Source organism: Triticum aestivum, chromosome 3A (assembly GCF_018294505.1).
Source record: "Triticum aestivum cultivar Chinese Spring chromosome 3A, IWGSC CS RefSeq v2.1, whole genome shotgun sequence".
Taxonomy (NCBI): domain Eukaryota; kingdom Viridiplantae; phylum Streptophyta; class Magnoliopsida; order Poales; family Poaceae; genus Triticum; species Triticum aestivum.
This window is the reverse complement of record NC_057800.1, coordinates 471,606,273-471,620,515: the sequence shown is the minus strand read 5'-3', so window position 1 is coordinate 471,620,515 and position 14,243 is coordinate 471,606,273. Positions and strand designations below refer to the sequence as shown.

General features: G+C 51.9%; 1 protein-coding gene across 2 annotated transcripts; it reads left to right on the top strand.

Annotated features, from left to right (window-relative positions):
* The first annotated feature begins 335 nt into the window (after positions 1-335).
* On the top strand, positions 336-4,743 carry LOC123061705 (protein DEHYDRATION-INDUCED 19 homolog 3). Of its 2 annotated transcripts, none has more exons than XM_044484914.1 (5): positions 336-734; positions 825-1,018; positions 3,147-3,224; positions 3,433-3,632; positions 4,283-4,743. In XM_044484914.1, the coding sequence occupies exons 1-5, from the start codon at positions 659-661 to the stop codon at positions 4,392-4,394; spliced, it is 660 nt and encodes a 219-aa protein (XP_044340849.1). In that variant the 5' UTR covers positions 336-658; the 3' UTR covers positions 4,395-4,743. The 2 variants fall into 2 exon arrangements, with proteins under 2 accessions (XP_044340849.1, XP_044340848.1); XM_044484913.1 differs by having other exon boundaries at positions 3,346-3,632.
* Positions 4,744-14,243: the final 9,500 nt, after the last annotated feature.

Genomic DNA, 14,243 nt, shown 5'->3' with positions numbered 1-14,243 from the left:
CCGTGATGAGCGAGCGAGCGAGCGAGCCCACCAGAAGCCACCACCACTCCTACCACGCCCACGCGGTTTCCTTCCCTCCCGCACTCGCCACGGCCCACGGACACGCCACCCCCATCCACCGCCGGCCGGGACCCGGACGCTCCGTGCGCCCACCCGTCATCCACTATTCCCACCAGACGCGACGGGGTAGCTGTCGGCCCGGCCGCTGCTGCTGACCGGGACGGCGACCGGTACTACGCTCTACTACCCTGCACGAAAAGGCCCCGCGCCCCGATTTCTCACCCATTTCCTCTTCCTCCCCTCCCCCCATAAGAAGAAGCTTCCTCGTCGTCTCCCCCCCCCCCCCCCCCCCCCCCTCCTCTTCTCCGTCAACCGAAAAATCCGCCCCATCTTGAGGAGCTGGGTCACTGCTGGGCTAAGCAACACGGCCAACCACAGCGCGAATCCCCCAAAGAAAAAGGCTTCGTTTCATAAACCAAGAGGTTCACTTGTTGGGTTCTCGCTGTCGGAGTTCGGCGGCGGACGGAGACGGAGTCGTAGTCGGAGCGTGAGGTCTAGCTGGTGGCTGCGGAGGCGAGGCCCGGAGGAAGCGGCTGATTGAGTAAGCGCGTCTAGCACAGGAACCAAGAGGAGGAAGGAAGAGGAACCCAATCCAATCATGGACTCGGAGCACTGGATCTCGCGCCTCGCCGCCGCCAAGCGCTTCTACGCCGCGCAGCTCGGCCACATCGACGGTGCGCGCGCCCTTCTCGTCTCGCCTTGCCTCTTCACCCTCCCCCCTTCACTGGATTTACTTAATTGATTTCATGTTGGACTGGATGCAGATATGGCGGGGATGGGGATGGAGGAAGTGGACATGGACATGGAGGACGACGGGGAGATGGACATGGAGATGGAGATGCAGCTGGAGGAGGCAAGATGGCCGGAGGTCGCCTGCCCCTACTGCTACGAGGACTACGACCTCGGCTCCCTCTGCGTCCACCTCGAGGAGGACCACCCCTACGAGCCACACCCCGCGGTCAGTAAATCGCCACCGTGCCCGACCCTCATAGTTTGATGTGCTCTGCAAAACTCGCATCTTGCTCCTTTTCCGATTAGAGCTGTAGAAAATGCTGTGGCCCGAGAGGTTGACCCAGCGGATTAACTCAAAATGTTAGCTCCTACCTATTTTGATTGATCGCAAGCTCCCTATGGTTTTGCCCAAATCTCCTATACTCTACTCTCCTGAATGAGTGCTAGGTGACCCAAGATGTAGGGTCAGGTGTTCATCAGTCGATTGTGCAGGATAGGTTTATGGATTTAGAGCATCTCCAACAGGCGCCCAACGCGGCGCGCGCAAAAAACAGCTGCGCGCGCGCCGCTCCAGCAGTGCACAAAAAATGCAGCGTGCACACAACATTTTTTTAAATTTTCGAACGCATAGATAAAATAAAAACTAGATAGATTGCATAAATAAAAAACGATACAAAGGTATTTTACATCGGTGCAACTAGATAGATAGTTCGAAAGCATAGATAAACTACAGCGCAACTAGATAGAAACTACTCTAAGTCGCTATCATCATCACCATTATCATCCTCGGCGGTGTCGTCCGAGGTGTCTAGCCAGATGTCCAGCCACCGATCATCGTTCGGCGCGAAGAACGACTGCCCACCTGCTGCAACGATGTCGGACTGCGCATTCGCCAACGCCTTCCGCTGACGCCTTTCCAACCGCGTCTCGCGGCGCCTTCGCGTGTCCTCCTCGCGGCGCCTTGCCCAGTAGGCCTGCTCGTAGGCGACGTCCTCCGGGTGGCGCTGGCGCCACTCCGCCATGACCCGCTCGTCCTCCTGGGCGATGAGGAGGCGGCGTTGCCGCTCGGCGTGCTCCGCACGGTCTTCCGCCGTGTTCAGACGAGGCAGAGGGGCGAGGTTGAGCGCTTGCTGGAGCGTGTACACATCTTGAAAGTTCATCTGGCCGCGCGGCCGGCCTAGGCGCCACGCCGCCGCGTCGTACGCGCGGGCGGCCTCGCGCGCCGTCCCGTACTTGCCGAGGCCGAGCCGGAGTTCGCCGGAGCGTATCTCCGCGGTGTAGCAGCCGTTGGGGTGCAGGCGGACGCCGCGGTAGCCGGACGCTCCTCGGCGGCGCGGCGGCATGGCGGCGCGGCGGTGGCGGGGCGCTGGAGTGGCGCGTGGCAGAGAGGGAGAGGAAGAGGGGAAGAGGAAGTGTGGAGAAGCGCGTGGCGAAGCGGCGTGCAGCTTGATAGGCGCGCGCGAAGCGGCGCGCCAAATCTTGCGCGCGCGCAAACGGTTCCGGCGCGCGCTTGTTTCCCGCGGCCGCTGGAGCGCGGCAAACCGCCCCGCGCGTGCTAAAAGCTGGGTTTACCGCGCGCGTGCGTCGCTTGGGGCGTCTGTTGGAGATGCTCTTAGGGCTTGACCACACAAAATGATACTAGAACGAAAGTTTGTATCTTGGCCCAGAAATCAAGAGGTTCACTCATTTGTAGATTTAGCTTGCCTAAGGTTTCGGGTCAATTGCTAACCTATCAAACTTCCATGGTCTGAAATTTCTTGTGTTCCTACTTGAACTTGAAGGTCTACTCTTAGATACAGGGCAGTGTGATAACCTTGGTATTTGCTTGTCATTGTAGTACTTGAGCTATGCTCAGTTGACATAGAAGTATTCCCACATATTGAGTTAAGACACGAGTAGTAATCCACCTACGGCACACCTGGTAGCTACTTGTGCTACGGGAAGAGGAATCTAGAAATTACATGTCTGAAGTCTGAACATTTGAAAGTTCACCACAGCACTTTTTTCCTGTTAGGATGCACAATACAATTTGATTTGTTTGGAGAGATTAAAAATGAGACGATGGATTCAGTTGCTATATTTTGATCCATCGTGTTCAAGTGGGTGCAGTACAGACTGAAGAAGCTACCAAAGCATTGCACATATCACAAGGATACTGTTACCTGAAACTCACGTTCCAGAGATTATCCATTTCCAAATAAATTTTCCAGAGATTAACTGCAAACTTCCTGGCAGCTAAAATACCTACTTATGTTAAATTTAGCATATCATGTTGTTTTTGTCGTAGTCAGATTGTTCAAACATATTGTTTTTTCTTATATCTTCTCCTAATTTATTTTCCATTCTTATTTCAGCCTTGCCCCATCTGCTCTGAAAAGATTACAAGAGATATGCTAAATCATATCACCATGCATCATGGTTACTTGTTCAAGGTTTCTCTCTCCTTCTCTTGTGCATGCATATGCTAATTACTCATGGATAACTTGGCTAAAAACAATGTTCCTGTCAAGTCAGTAAGGTTTCTGATGCCCTTTTTATTCTTGGCATCTACAGAATGGCAGCCGGTTGCGCAGATTCGTTATTCCCGAGCGCTGTGCACTTTCTTTACTGAGCCGAGATCTACGTGATGCTCATTTGCAGGCGCTTCTAGGAGGCGGTCATAGTCATAGGTCAAGGAACACCACCACTGCCACTACAAATATCTATGCTGATCCACTGCTTTCATCGTTTGGCCTGGGTTTTGCAACATCAGATGCCGAAGAACCATCGAAATCATCAGTTCCGGTTCTCGATGATACTTCAATTCTTAAGGAGGCGCCTCCTCAACCTTGGGAATCAAGGTATGTATAATTATCCTGGTATCAGGCCAATTGTCCTACCGGTTTTATTCCTGTGAATCATTTTAAATCTATTACCTGCATGCAATTTACACACTCTTTATGACAGAAATAATATAGTTCTCAAAATCAAATCTAGTCCTGTTGTGATCCAAATCCGAATATCCTAGCTATTGATTGAACCGATTCCACGGCTTTGCATCTCTGGAAATAATTTCTCTCCTGCTATTGGAAAATTTCACTGCATTTGTGAGCAGCAGTTCATTTTGAATTGCTGCTTGTTCTTTTAGTAAGCTATTGCTAGCCGAGTCTAATAGTTTCACATAGCCAAAACTGTTTCTTCAGTAACTATATTCTTTATTCCCCCAAAAAGAAACTATTGGATAACATATAGAGTAGCCGTAATCATGAGAATACACACATCTTATAAGTTTAGCTTTGATGTTTAGAGACAGTGCATTTGGACCATTTGAGGCAAAAGGATTCCTTGTCCTATAACTCTGTAGTTACACTTCAGTCATATATGTGCTCAAGTATTGTGCCCCCAAAGCAGCTTTATAGAATCCCTCAAATATACATACTTTATTCCATTTTTAGCGACTTCTATTTCCCTCATTCGATCTGCAAACTTAAATTGTATTTTTCCATGGCAGCATTGACTCGTCCCTCACAAGCGAGGAAAGGGAACAAAAGCGGAAACAAGCCACAAGCAGGGCGACCTTTGTGCAAGACCTGGTCCTCTCCACTTTATTTGGAGACGACTGAGTGCTCGAATGGCCCTGCATTTTCCTTGTTAGATGGGTGCTTCCTTCACGCTGATTCGGATAGAACAGCAGCACTCCGCCATGAGTGGTTAGTCTTAACTTGGGCGAAGGCAAGTGCGTCTGGTGCACCCGTAGTCAAGTGCGGATTTTATTTGGACTTGACACATACACCTTAATTTATGGTAGCTGTTCCATATTGCCGTTTTTTCCACCGAATTATCGCCCAGCAGTTCCTTGCCTTGGTTGTAACTTGTTGTGCCATCCTCTTCATTGTCAAGGAACATTGGTCTGTACCAACATCACACAGCTGTTACATACTATAGAATGCAATGCAATGGGAAATTACAGAAGCTCCACCTGTGTGGAAGCAATAAGCAGAATCCAAGTCTTAGTAGCCATCGGGGCACACAAATGCTGTGCTTTGGAACAGGGGTTGTGTGGCGCTGTTGCTCTTTGTGTGAACGGTTACTGCTGTGGGTTTCCACGCTGACTGACTGACATGTGGGAACGGTAACTGGCATGGGAAATCCACGCTGACTGACTTTGTTCCTGTCACTTTTTTTTGAGAGTACGCCAAAGCATAGATGTAGGGTGCAATGTCTTTAACTGCGAAGCCATGGATCCATCAATCTCTCCAGAAAAACTTTATTGCCCACCCCAACCGCAATATGCACCATACTGTCAAAAGACCGCATGAGCCTCCTTGTCCACAACCATGGGTAGCCCTTGCCACGGCCTCTGGGGATCCGTCCGCCTCAACCACTCCCACCTCACTCTCAAAGCCAAGCCTTGCAGCTGAAGGTTGCGCCCGCCCAATTACAAACTGAATTCCAAGCCACCAAGCACTGACCCCCATTTACTTTCTCTTTGCCGGCCCAAAAGAAAGAGCGCATCCATTGATCTAACTCTTCGAACACCCATGATGGGGCCTCCGTGACCATGAAGTGATGGATGGGGTTGGCTGCGATCACAGACTTGACCTGCACGAGACGTCCAGGGCGGTGCAACAGCCCCCTTTGACAGGCCGGGGCAAACTTTTTGGCTTGATCGATCATGGGCTGCCACTCCGCCCTCGAGAGCTGTCTAATAGCCAATTGAAGGCCAAGACACTTGCATGGAAAACTGCCCAACCGGCATTGCAAAAGAGAGTCGACCTGGTCCCGATCGGTGTTGCTTCCGTGAATCATGATCGCTAGTGACTTCTGATAGTTGACCCGTAAGCTAGAGGCGGCACCGAATGCGTGTAGCATGGATCTGACGAACGTGAGGTCCAGCACCCGGGGCTTAACGAACAATGCCACGTCATTTGTGTAGATCGACACTAATTGGTGAGCAGCGATGCCAGTGAAGCTACTAAAGACTCCAAAGCTCTCGGCCTTGATCATAATTCTCGACAGCACGTCCATGGCGATCACGAAGAGCAAAGGCGAGACCGGGTCCCCCCTGCCTAAGACCCTTAGCATGAGTGAAACTTCTTCCGGGAACCCCATTGACAATCACCCTGGTACTAGCCGTCCTAAGCAGAATCGAGATCCATGTACACCACTTATGGCCAAAGCCTTTGCTCCTCATCACCTAGAACAAGAACGACCAGTTTAGCGAGTCGAAAGCCCTTGAAATATCGAGCTTTAGGAACACACTAGCCTCCTTACGAACGTGGATCTTCCTGGCCACTTGCCTAACTAGAAGAAAGTTATCGTGCAAGTGTCTACCGCATATGAAGGCGACTGATTCGCCGTGACTATCTCTTTCATTCTTCTCTGGACTCTATTCGCAAGCAACTTAGCAAAAATCTTGTCCACACTAAGAGGGAGGCCGATGGGGCGGTAGTCGCCCACTTCCTCGGCGTTCGGCTTCTTCGGAATCAACACAATATGAGCGCGGTTAAACTTACCAAAGTCTCGCCCGTCTCCCACGTAAAGCTTTAGGAGTACCGCCATCACGTTGTTCTTGATCGTGGGCCAAGCTTTTTGATAGAAAGCAGAGCTAAACCCATTCGGCCCTGGCGCCCGTTCCGGATGCAGCTCCATGATAGTTTTCCACACCTCTTCCTCCGTGAAGATCGCATCAAGATCCGAGAGATCATGCACAGCCATGTCAAGGAAATCCATGTCCACGTCTGCTTCCCGAGCAACGGCGTGACCCAACAGCTGCTCATATGCTTCGGTGAAGATCTCCTCCTTGCTTTCTGCGTTCCTGTCATGTATTTTTCACTTTGAACTTTGAATTCCACGCTGGCTGAACATGTATTTTTTTCTGCGTCGACTAGAAATGGGTCGCCCTCTTTCCAGGTTAACATTGTGACAGTGCCACTACCCTGGGCGATACGAGCACCATGGGAGTCAAGTACATGAGCAACCACCGAATTGCAAACACGATTACAGAAAATAAACTTGGAAATCAGAGAAACCAGTGATAAGCTGCTGCTTTCCTTCCTTGAAAATCACAGTGGCATAGCCAAATCATGGCCCGTCGTGCTTGCTTCAGATTTGAGTCCTTTTGGCTAAAATTCCTCCATTTTCACACTACTGTCGAGCATGCTTGGAATAGGCCGGTTCAACAGCGCTACGCTTTTGCACGTTTGCAAATCAAGCTCAGCAGGGTGGTGCACGACCTAAAGATATGGAGCAGATCATTGTTCAGTGACGCGAAGTCACAATTCCACATTGCCAGCGAGGTAATTCTTCGTCTAGATGTGGTGCAGGAGACAAGAACCCTTTCGGAAGCAGAGTTCAAGTTGCGAAAGTTGCTCAAGATACGCCTGGTGGGGCTTGCGTCCATTGAAAGGGCCCGAAGGAGGCAAGCTTCCAGGGTCCTCTGGCTGCGGGCAGGCGACGCCAGCACAAAGTTCTTCCATGCAAAATGTTGCTCCAGAAGACACAAGAACTTCATCCATACCATTCAGAGTGATGATCAGTGTGCCATGGCTCATGGGGATAAGGCACAGATCATTTACGATCACTTCAGCAAGGTGATGACAGCGGACACCGGTCGACGTGTGACCCTCAACTGGAGCGAGCTGCAGTTACCAAGGATCCAATCAGCTGGCTTGGAGAATCCATTCACGGAGGGTGAGGTCTGGGCAGCAATCATGCAATCGCCAACGGAGAAGGCGCCGGGCCCCGATGGTTTCAGTGGTACCTTTTTCAGAGCTTGTTGGTCGACCATCAGCAACGACATCATGGCGGCTTTTCACCAGTTCTATCACCTAGCCGGCGGTAATTTGGCTGCTCTGAACACTGCCTTCGTGGCGCTGCTGCCGAAGAAGGATGGGGCCATGCGGATGACAGACTTTCGCCCAATTAGTCTGATCCACTCGTTTGCTAAGCTGGTCACTAAGGTGTTGTCAATTCGACTGTCCAAAGTAATTCACACGATCGTCTCCCCTGCACAGTCAGCTTTCCTGAAGACGAGGTGTATACAAGTCAGCTTCCTTTATGTTCAGAATGGAGTTCATGTGCTGCACCGCTCCAAAACCCCAGCTCTACTTTTGAAATTGGACATCTCCAAAGCGTTTGATAGTGTGTCATGGGACTACTTATTGGAGCTACTGTAGGAACTGGGGTTCAGCTCTAGATGGAGGGATTGGATCGCCTGGTTGTTGGCATCATCACGCTCTGAATTCCTTCTTAATGGAGTGCCAGGAAGGAAAATCCAGCACCGCAAGGGCCTTTGCCAGGGTGACCCAATCTCACCGCTGCTGTTTATTCTGGCCATTGACCCGCTGCAACGCCTGATCGATGCAGCGGTCCAGCAGCAGATGATGCAACCATTGCCAAGAAGGGAGATGAAGCTAAGGGTCAACCTTTACGCTGATGATGCGGTCGTCTTCATGAACCCAGACCAAGAGGAGATGGAGGTGCTCATCACCATCCTAAACATGTTTGGCGAGGCCACGGGTCTGAAGATCAACAGACAAAAATCAACAGCAACACCAATACGATGCGATAATATTGACATCCAGCAACTTCTGTAGAGTTTTGGAGGCATCATCACCTCCTTCCCGCTGAAATATTTGGGCCTCCCGCTCACTCTGACAAGAACAAGGCTCGTGCATCTTCAGTTCGTCTTGGATCGGATCAGAGCAAGGTTGGCAGGCTGGAAGGGCAGACTAATGACCATTGCTGGACGACGGGTACTTGTCAGAGCCGTGCTAACTGCAATCCCAACTTTTGCTATGACCGTACTCCGTATGCCAAATAAATTTTTCAAGGAAATCGACAAAGTGAGACGCCGTTTTCAGTGGGCACAAGAGGAAGAGCTATCTGGAGGCAAATGCAAGGTGAACTAGAACAAGGTGTGCTCCCCGTTGGAGAAGGAAGGTCTGGGCATCCTCAATCTTGAGCGCTTCGGCTAGGCCCTGCGGTAATGATGGTTTTGGCTAGCCTGTAAACACCTGGACAGGCCATGGGTGGGCATGGAGGTACCGTGCTCCGACTCCGATCGACTGTTCTTCAGCGCGGCCACCTCGGTCATGGTGGGCGACTGCCAGACGGTTAGGTTCTGGACTTGCTCCTGGCATCAGGCAGGCACGCTACGATTGTTTTTTCTGGCGCTCTATAAGCATTCAAGGAGGAAGAACAGAACGGTCGCCAATGCCCTTAGTAATGATCGCTGGATCCTTGACTTGATGCACGGGCAGACAGACCAGATCGTTTGTGACTGCGTGGCCTTGGCGAGACTCCTGCGCTTGGTGCCAGTCAACCTCTCTACAGATGTGGGCGACGAGATAAGGTGGAATCTGGAAGCCAGCGGCTGCTACACCGCTTCATGAGCCTATCGGGCACAATTCCAGGCGAACCACACCTCCACATTCCCACAGATCATCTGGAAGACTTGGGCGCCAGGGGAACTGAAGATCTTCTTCTTGTTAATGCTGCTAAACAGGCCCTGGTGCAATGACTGGCTTCAGCGATGTGGGTGGCCCAATTCATATTTCTGTCAATTCTGCTTCAGAAACCTCGAGACGGTTGACCACATATTCTGGTCGTGCCCTTTCACCACGGCAATCTGGAGCAGCCTGTCATCTTGGATAGGTTGTGAAGCCCTGAGTCTGCAATCTGCTCGAGCAATCCACAGTAATACCTATCGGATCATGGGCATTGTGGAGGGCACAAAACCTGAGTTCAGAAAAGGCATAAGATCACTGACGATGCTAGCAGCTTGGGAAATCTGGAGGCACTGGAACGACTGCATGTTCAGAAACAAGGAGGCATCTAGGCGAGAGGTTCTGCAGGCCATCAGACGGGGTATTGACCTATGGAGACAGGCTGGAGCAACCTGTTTACTGCACCAGTTCACGCTACCACCAGAGGGGATAAGCTGATGATAACACCGATGATCGCCTGTAGTTTTTCTTTTTCTTTTTTGAACCCCTTTCCTTACTTTTGCTCCTTGTGATCTCAGGATCACCATCCATGTACGTCAATTTTTATCCACTGCTCCCTGCTCTGATCAACATGAAAAGCCAGCTTTGTTGGATCTTTCAAAAAAATTGTAGGCTTGGCGAAGAGTTTTTTTGGAGTTGTTGATTGTTTTTGAGAATCCAATCGGCAGGCTTGGCGAAGAGTTGTTGCGTCGGTGTCGATGATTACATTCCCCAGCATCTGCGGCAAACTCAATGGCCTTAGACACTCCTGTATCCGTCTGTGTGCAGTGGGATCAGTCCGCTGACACAAATGCGGGAGGCCGCCGTCCAACCATAGTCGCATACATTGCAAAATCTATTTGAACAAACCAGACGGATTTTATTCAAGTTTCAATATAATTTACATGAACGGACGATATTTTGACCATTTTACTAAAAACTATTAAAAAACACAAACCCTATATCGAACGACCATTTCGTAAGTGTGGCCGTCCTGTCTTGCCACACCGCCGTCAGTGACCGTGCCATCCTCGTCGTCGTCCCTCCAGCGGCGCAAGGATGCCGGAGGTCCGCGGCAGCCCTGTCCAGCTGCTACCTGATGCTCGCGAAGGAGCCGCTCTGCCTCCTGGCGCGTGGTGTGAAGGGCCGCTCTGGCCACTATCGAAGGCGCTGGCGGCGGCCTTGCCCCTACTGGCGTTGGCGAAGCATTCTCTAAGCGACCACTTCTCGCCGATCTTGTCGAGCTCGCCGTCAAGCCGACAGCAGCGCCTGGCGGCCATCTCGGCGGTCGTGACAGAGCGGTTAAGCGCCCACGCCGCGGCGAGGTCCGGGTCGTTGTGGACCCATTTCCGGTGCCACGTCCGTCTTGGCGAACGCGGAGCAGCGACCGACATTGCGCTGGTCATACCTCGCCTGCTGTTGCACTGCACGCTTGGCCTCGGATACCACGGCCCAAGAGCCAGAGGCACCGCCGAAACCACCACCTCCGAGGTAGTGGAGGATGCGGCCACACACCTTGGCGATCCGGGCGAAAGCTCCTCCTTCGTCTGCCGGCAATGGCGGCATGGTGGCGATGAGGGGCCGTCGATCAGTGCATGGCAGCTATGCGGTGGGTGTCGGTGTCAAAACCGACAGATCTCGGGTAGGGGGTCCCGAACTGTGCGTCTAAGGATCGATGGTAACAAGAGATAGGGGCACAATGTTTACCCAGGTTCGGGCCCTCTTGATGGAGGTAATACCCTATGTCCTGCTTGATTGACTTTGGTGAGTATAGGGGTTACAAGAGTTGATCCACCACAAGATCATAATGTCTAAACCCTAGTTGTCTAGCCCGTATGATTATGATTGCCTCTACGGACTAAACCCTCCGGTTTATATAGACACCGGAGGGGGCTAGGGTTGTACAGAGTCGGTTTACAGAGAAAGGAATATTCATATCCGCACGCCAAGCCTGTCTTCCATGCAAAGGAGAGTCCCCTCCGGACACGAGGGGAAGTCTTCTATCTTGTATCTTCACGGCCCATTAGTCCGACCCATGTTGCATAGCCCGAACGCTCGAGGACCCCGTAATCCAGGACTCCCTCAGTAGCCCCTGAACCAGGCTTCAATGACGACGACACGCAGATCGTCTTCGGCATTGCAAGGCGGGGTCCTCCTCTGAACACTTCAAAATAGTTGACCACCAACGCTATATCCGGCTCTATACAATAGTCACAATCCTTAAATATAAAGGTAAAATGCAGATAAGTTCCGTCTTCTGATGATTTCACGGACGGGACGTTACATCCAGCCGTTTTATCACTTTGAACCGTTTTTTGGCCTCCCGTTTCGCGCTTCAAGACGCAACCTTCGGCGACACGTCTTGTCAAAGCAGAGATCGTGCCTCCTTATTACGGGATTCTCATCAATACGAGTTTTGGTAACCTAACCATGCGGTTCACGTGACCCCTTGGGAACAGGCGAGTTTTAAGGCTCGAGGGAGGGGACGCTTGATATTTGCAGTCCATATAAGCGGATAGAACCCATCTGTTGCACCCCACGCCTCATCCCCTTTACCTCTCCGTCCCCGAGCTCCAACGCCCAAACTCCAAACTCTTCCCTTCCCAACAACTCCTCCTACCATGGCCGGCTCTCAAGGCAAGTGGGTGCCCTCCCCCTTCACGGAGGAGAACATCAAGGAGCCGCGGGAAGCGCGATATTTGACCACGGAAATCAAGCACATGCTTCCCGATCCGGCGCAGGTCATCCCCACTCCGGGGCCTGGTGAGAGGTGGTGTTTATTCCTCACTTCCTCCATGGACTCGGATTCGCCCTCCACCCCTTTGTAAGGGGTCTCATGTTCTACTACGGGCTGGATTTTCACGATCTAGCCCCAAATCCGTTCCTTCACATCTCGGCGTTTACCATGGTGTGCAAAGCCTTCCTCCGTGTCCCTCCGCACTTTGGCTTATGGCTCAAAATCTTTAATGTGAAACTGAAGGTGGTCAATGGGAAACACGCGGACTAGGTGGCGCCATGGTGAGCAAGCTCCCCAAAGTCAATTGGCCAAAGGGAGCCTTTGTGGACACCGTCAAAATATGGCAACAGGAATGGTTCTATATCACAGAACCCCGCGGCTCCAAGTGGGAAGTTGTGCTAGCCTTTAGATCTGGACCCCCACTGAGGCTTACATCCTGGACCGACAAGGGTCTGGACTGGGGGTCGGTCTCTGAGGTGATGCGGCTGCAGAAACGCGTCCAAAGCATGATAGTGAAGGACGTTACCCTTGCCGACGTAATCCAAGTGATGCTGATCCGCCGAGCACTTCCCTGCCAAAGGCGGCCCCTCAAGATGTGGGAGTTCAATCCGAAAGGACCGCGGACCCTACAACGGTTTTACGGCACAACGCACAAGGGGATCTGGAAACTGCTTTTTAAGAAGAAGAAATCGTGGCCAAGGTCCTCAGACGACACCGGCCTCGACTGCAACCATCCATCCCCCGAGGTAAATTCTAAGAACTTCAAACACCAATATGCTTTATTTAACCCGGGGTGGTAAGTAATCCCTCCCCAAACAGGTCTGGATCAAGAAGGCGGAGTAGATCCGGTGTCCAGCTCCGCTCCCCGAAGACGCAGTCAATCCCCTTCTAATGAGGATGCTGGTCCCGGCGCCATACCAGGCGCCGGCAAAGAAGGACAAGAAGAAGAAAAGAGAGGAGGGCACTTCGGACGTAGTGTACGGAGACGCTGATGCCCAATCCTCTCACGAAGGTGATGACGATGACGAGGAGGAGGAGGAAGAACAAGATACTTCCCGCAAGGGCAAAAAGAGGGCGGCCTCCGATGAACTGGAAGCCGAAGCATCCAAGAGGGACAAAATTACCCTCCCAGATGACTCGGAGTCAGACACCGAAGCCCTCCTGATGCATCGTCGTCGGACCAGGCCCAAAGCTGACTCGTAAGCAGCTCGGGATGCCTCACATATTGTCCAATTCTTTGTGAATTGTGATGATAACTCTAGGTTCTATATTTTCTAGTCTGGCACGCAGTCTCCCCCAACTATCTTCGTCCTCGGGGGATCTGCCACCGGAGATGATGGAGAGCGGGTCGCCTCCATTAGCCTCCCTGCCGCCTAAGGCGGATGATGTCGAGGTGTCGTCTCATAGGCCCTCCCCAAGCCTTGAAGATACGCGCGTGCGGGGGGGGGGGGATCTAACAGCGCCAGAGGGTAATACCTCGGCTGCCGGAGGGCCGGGGAGGACGATCTTTATAGAGACCGGTGACGAGGGCCCCGGTCAATCCATCCCCCAGTCATAGACTGCTCCGAAGACCAGTACGGCCCCGAAGTCTAGTGAACGACCCCCTGCGAGAGAAAAGGGAGTGGCGACCTCTGCTAATCCGGAGGTGCCGAATACCACGACAGACACTCTTCAAAGTGCATCCATCCTGGACGAGCACCTCATCCTGATGGGTGCGGTGTCTGAGAAGATTCAGTTTGCCAAGAGTGGACTGAACGAAGCCTTCTCCAGCTTGCCAGCAGGCTTCGAGGTACGCAATGTAATGTGTTTTGATCTTTTTTATGAGAAGTATGCCCGTATATAGATGGTAGCCCCTGAGACTCTGTTCGGTTTTCTGAAAGAAAAGCGAGCTGAGGATCAATAATCAGTTGTCAGGTGGTAACATGCTATTTTGTTGGAATTTCAAAATAGGCCTCTCTGTTATAGACGACTGCCCAGTCAGCGGAGATTTCCGAACTCAAACGGAAACTGGAGCGAGTCGATGAGGATCTAGTCCTTGTTAACACACGGCTCGACCAAGCGCAAGGTATAAGATGCATCTTGTTGTATGTCTGTTTTTTTCATGCTTTTGTGGAAGTTAAAGAGCGTTACTATTCATGGTTATACAGATGGTGCCGCTGCGGTGGAGACCCTTAGGGGTGAGCTTGCTCAAGCCAAGGAGCAGGCAAGGGTAAGCCAGGCGGCTGCTGACAAGGCGGCTATGGACT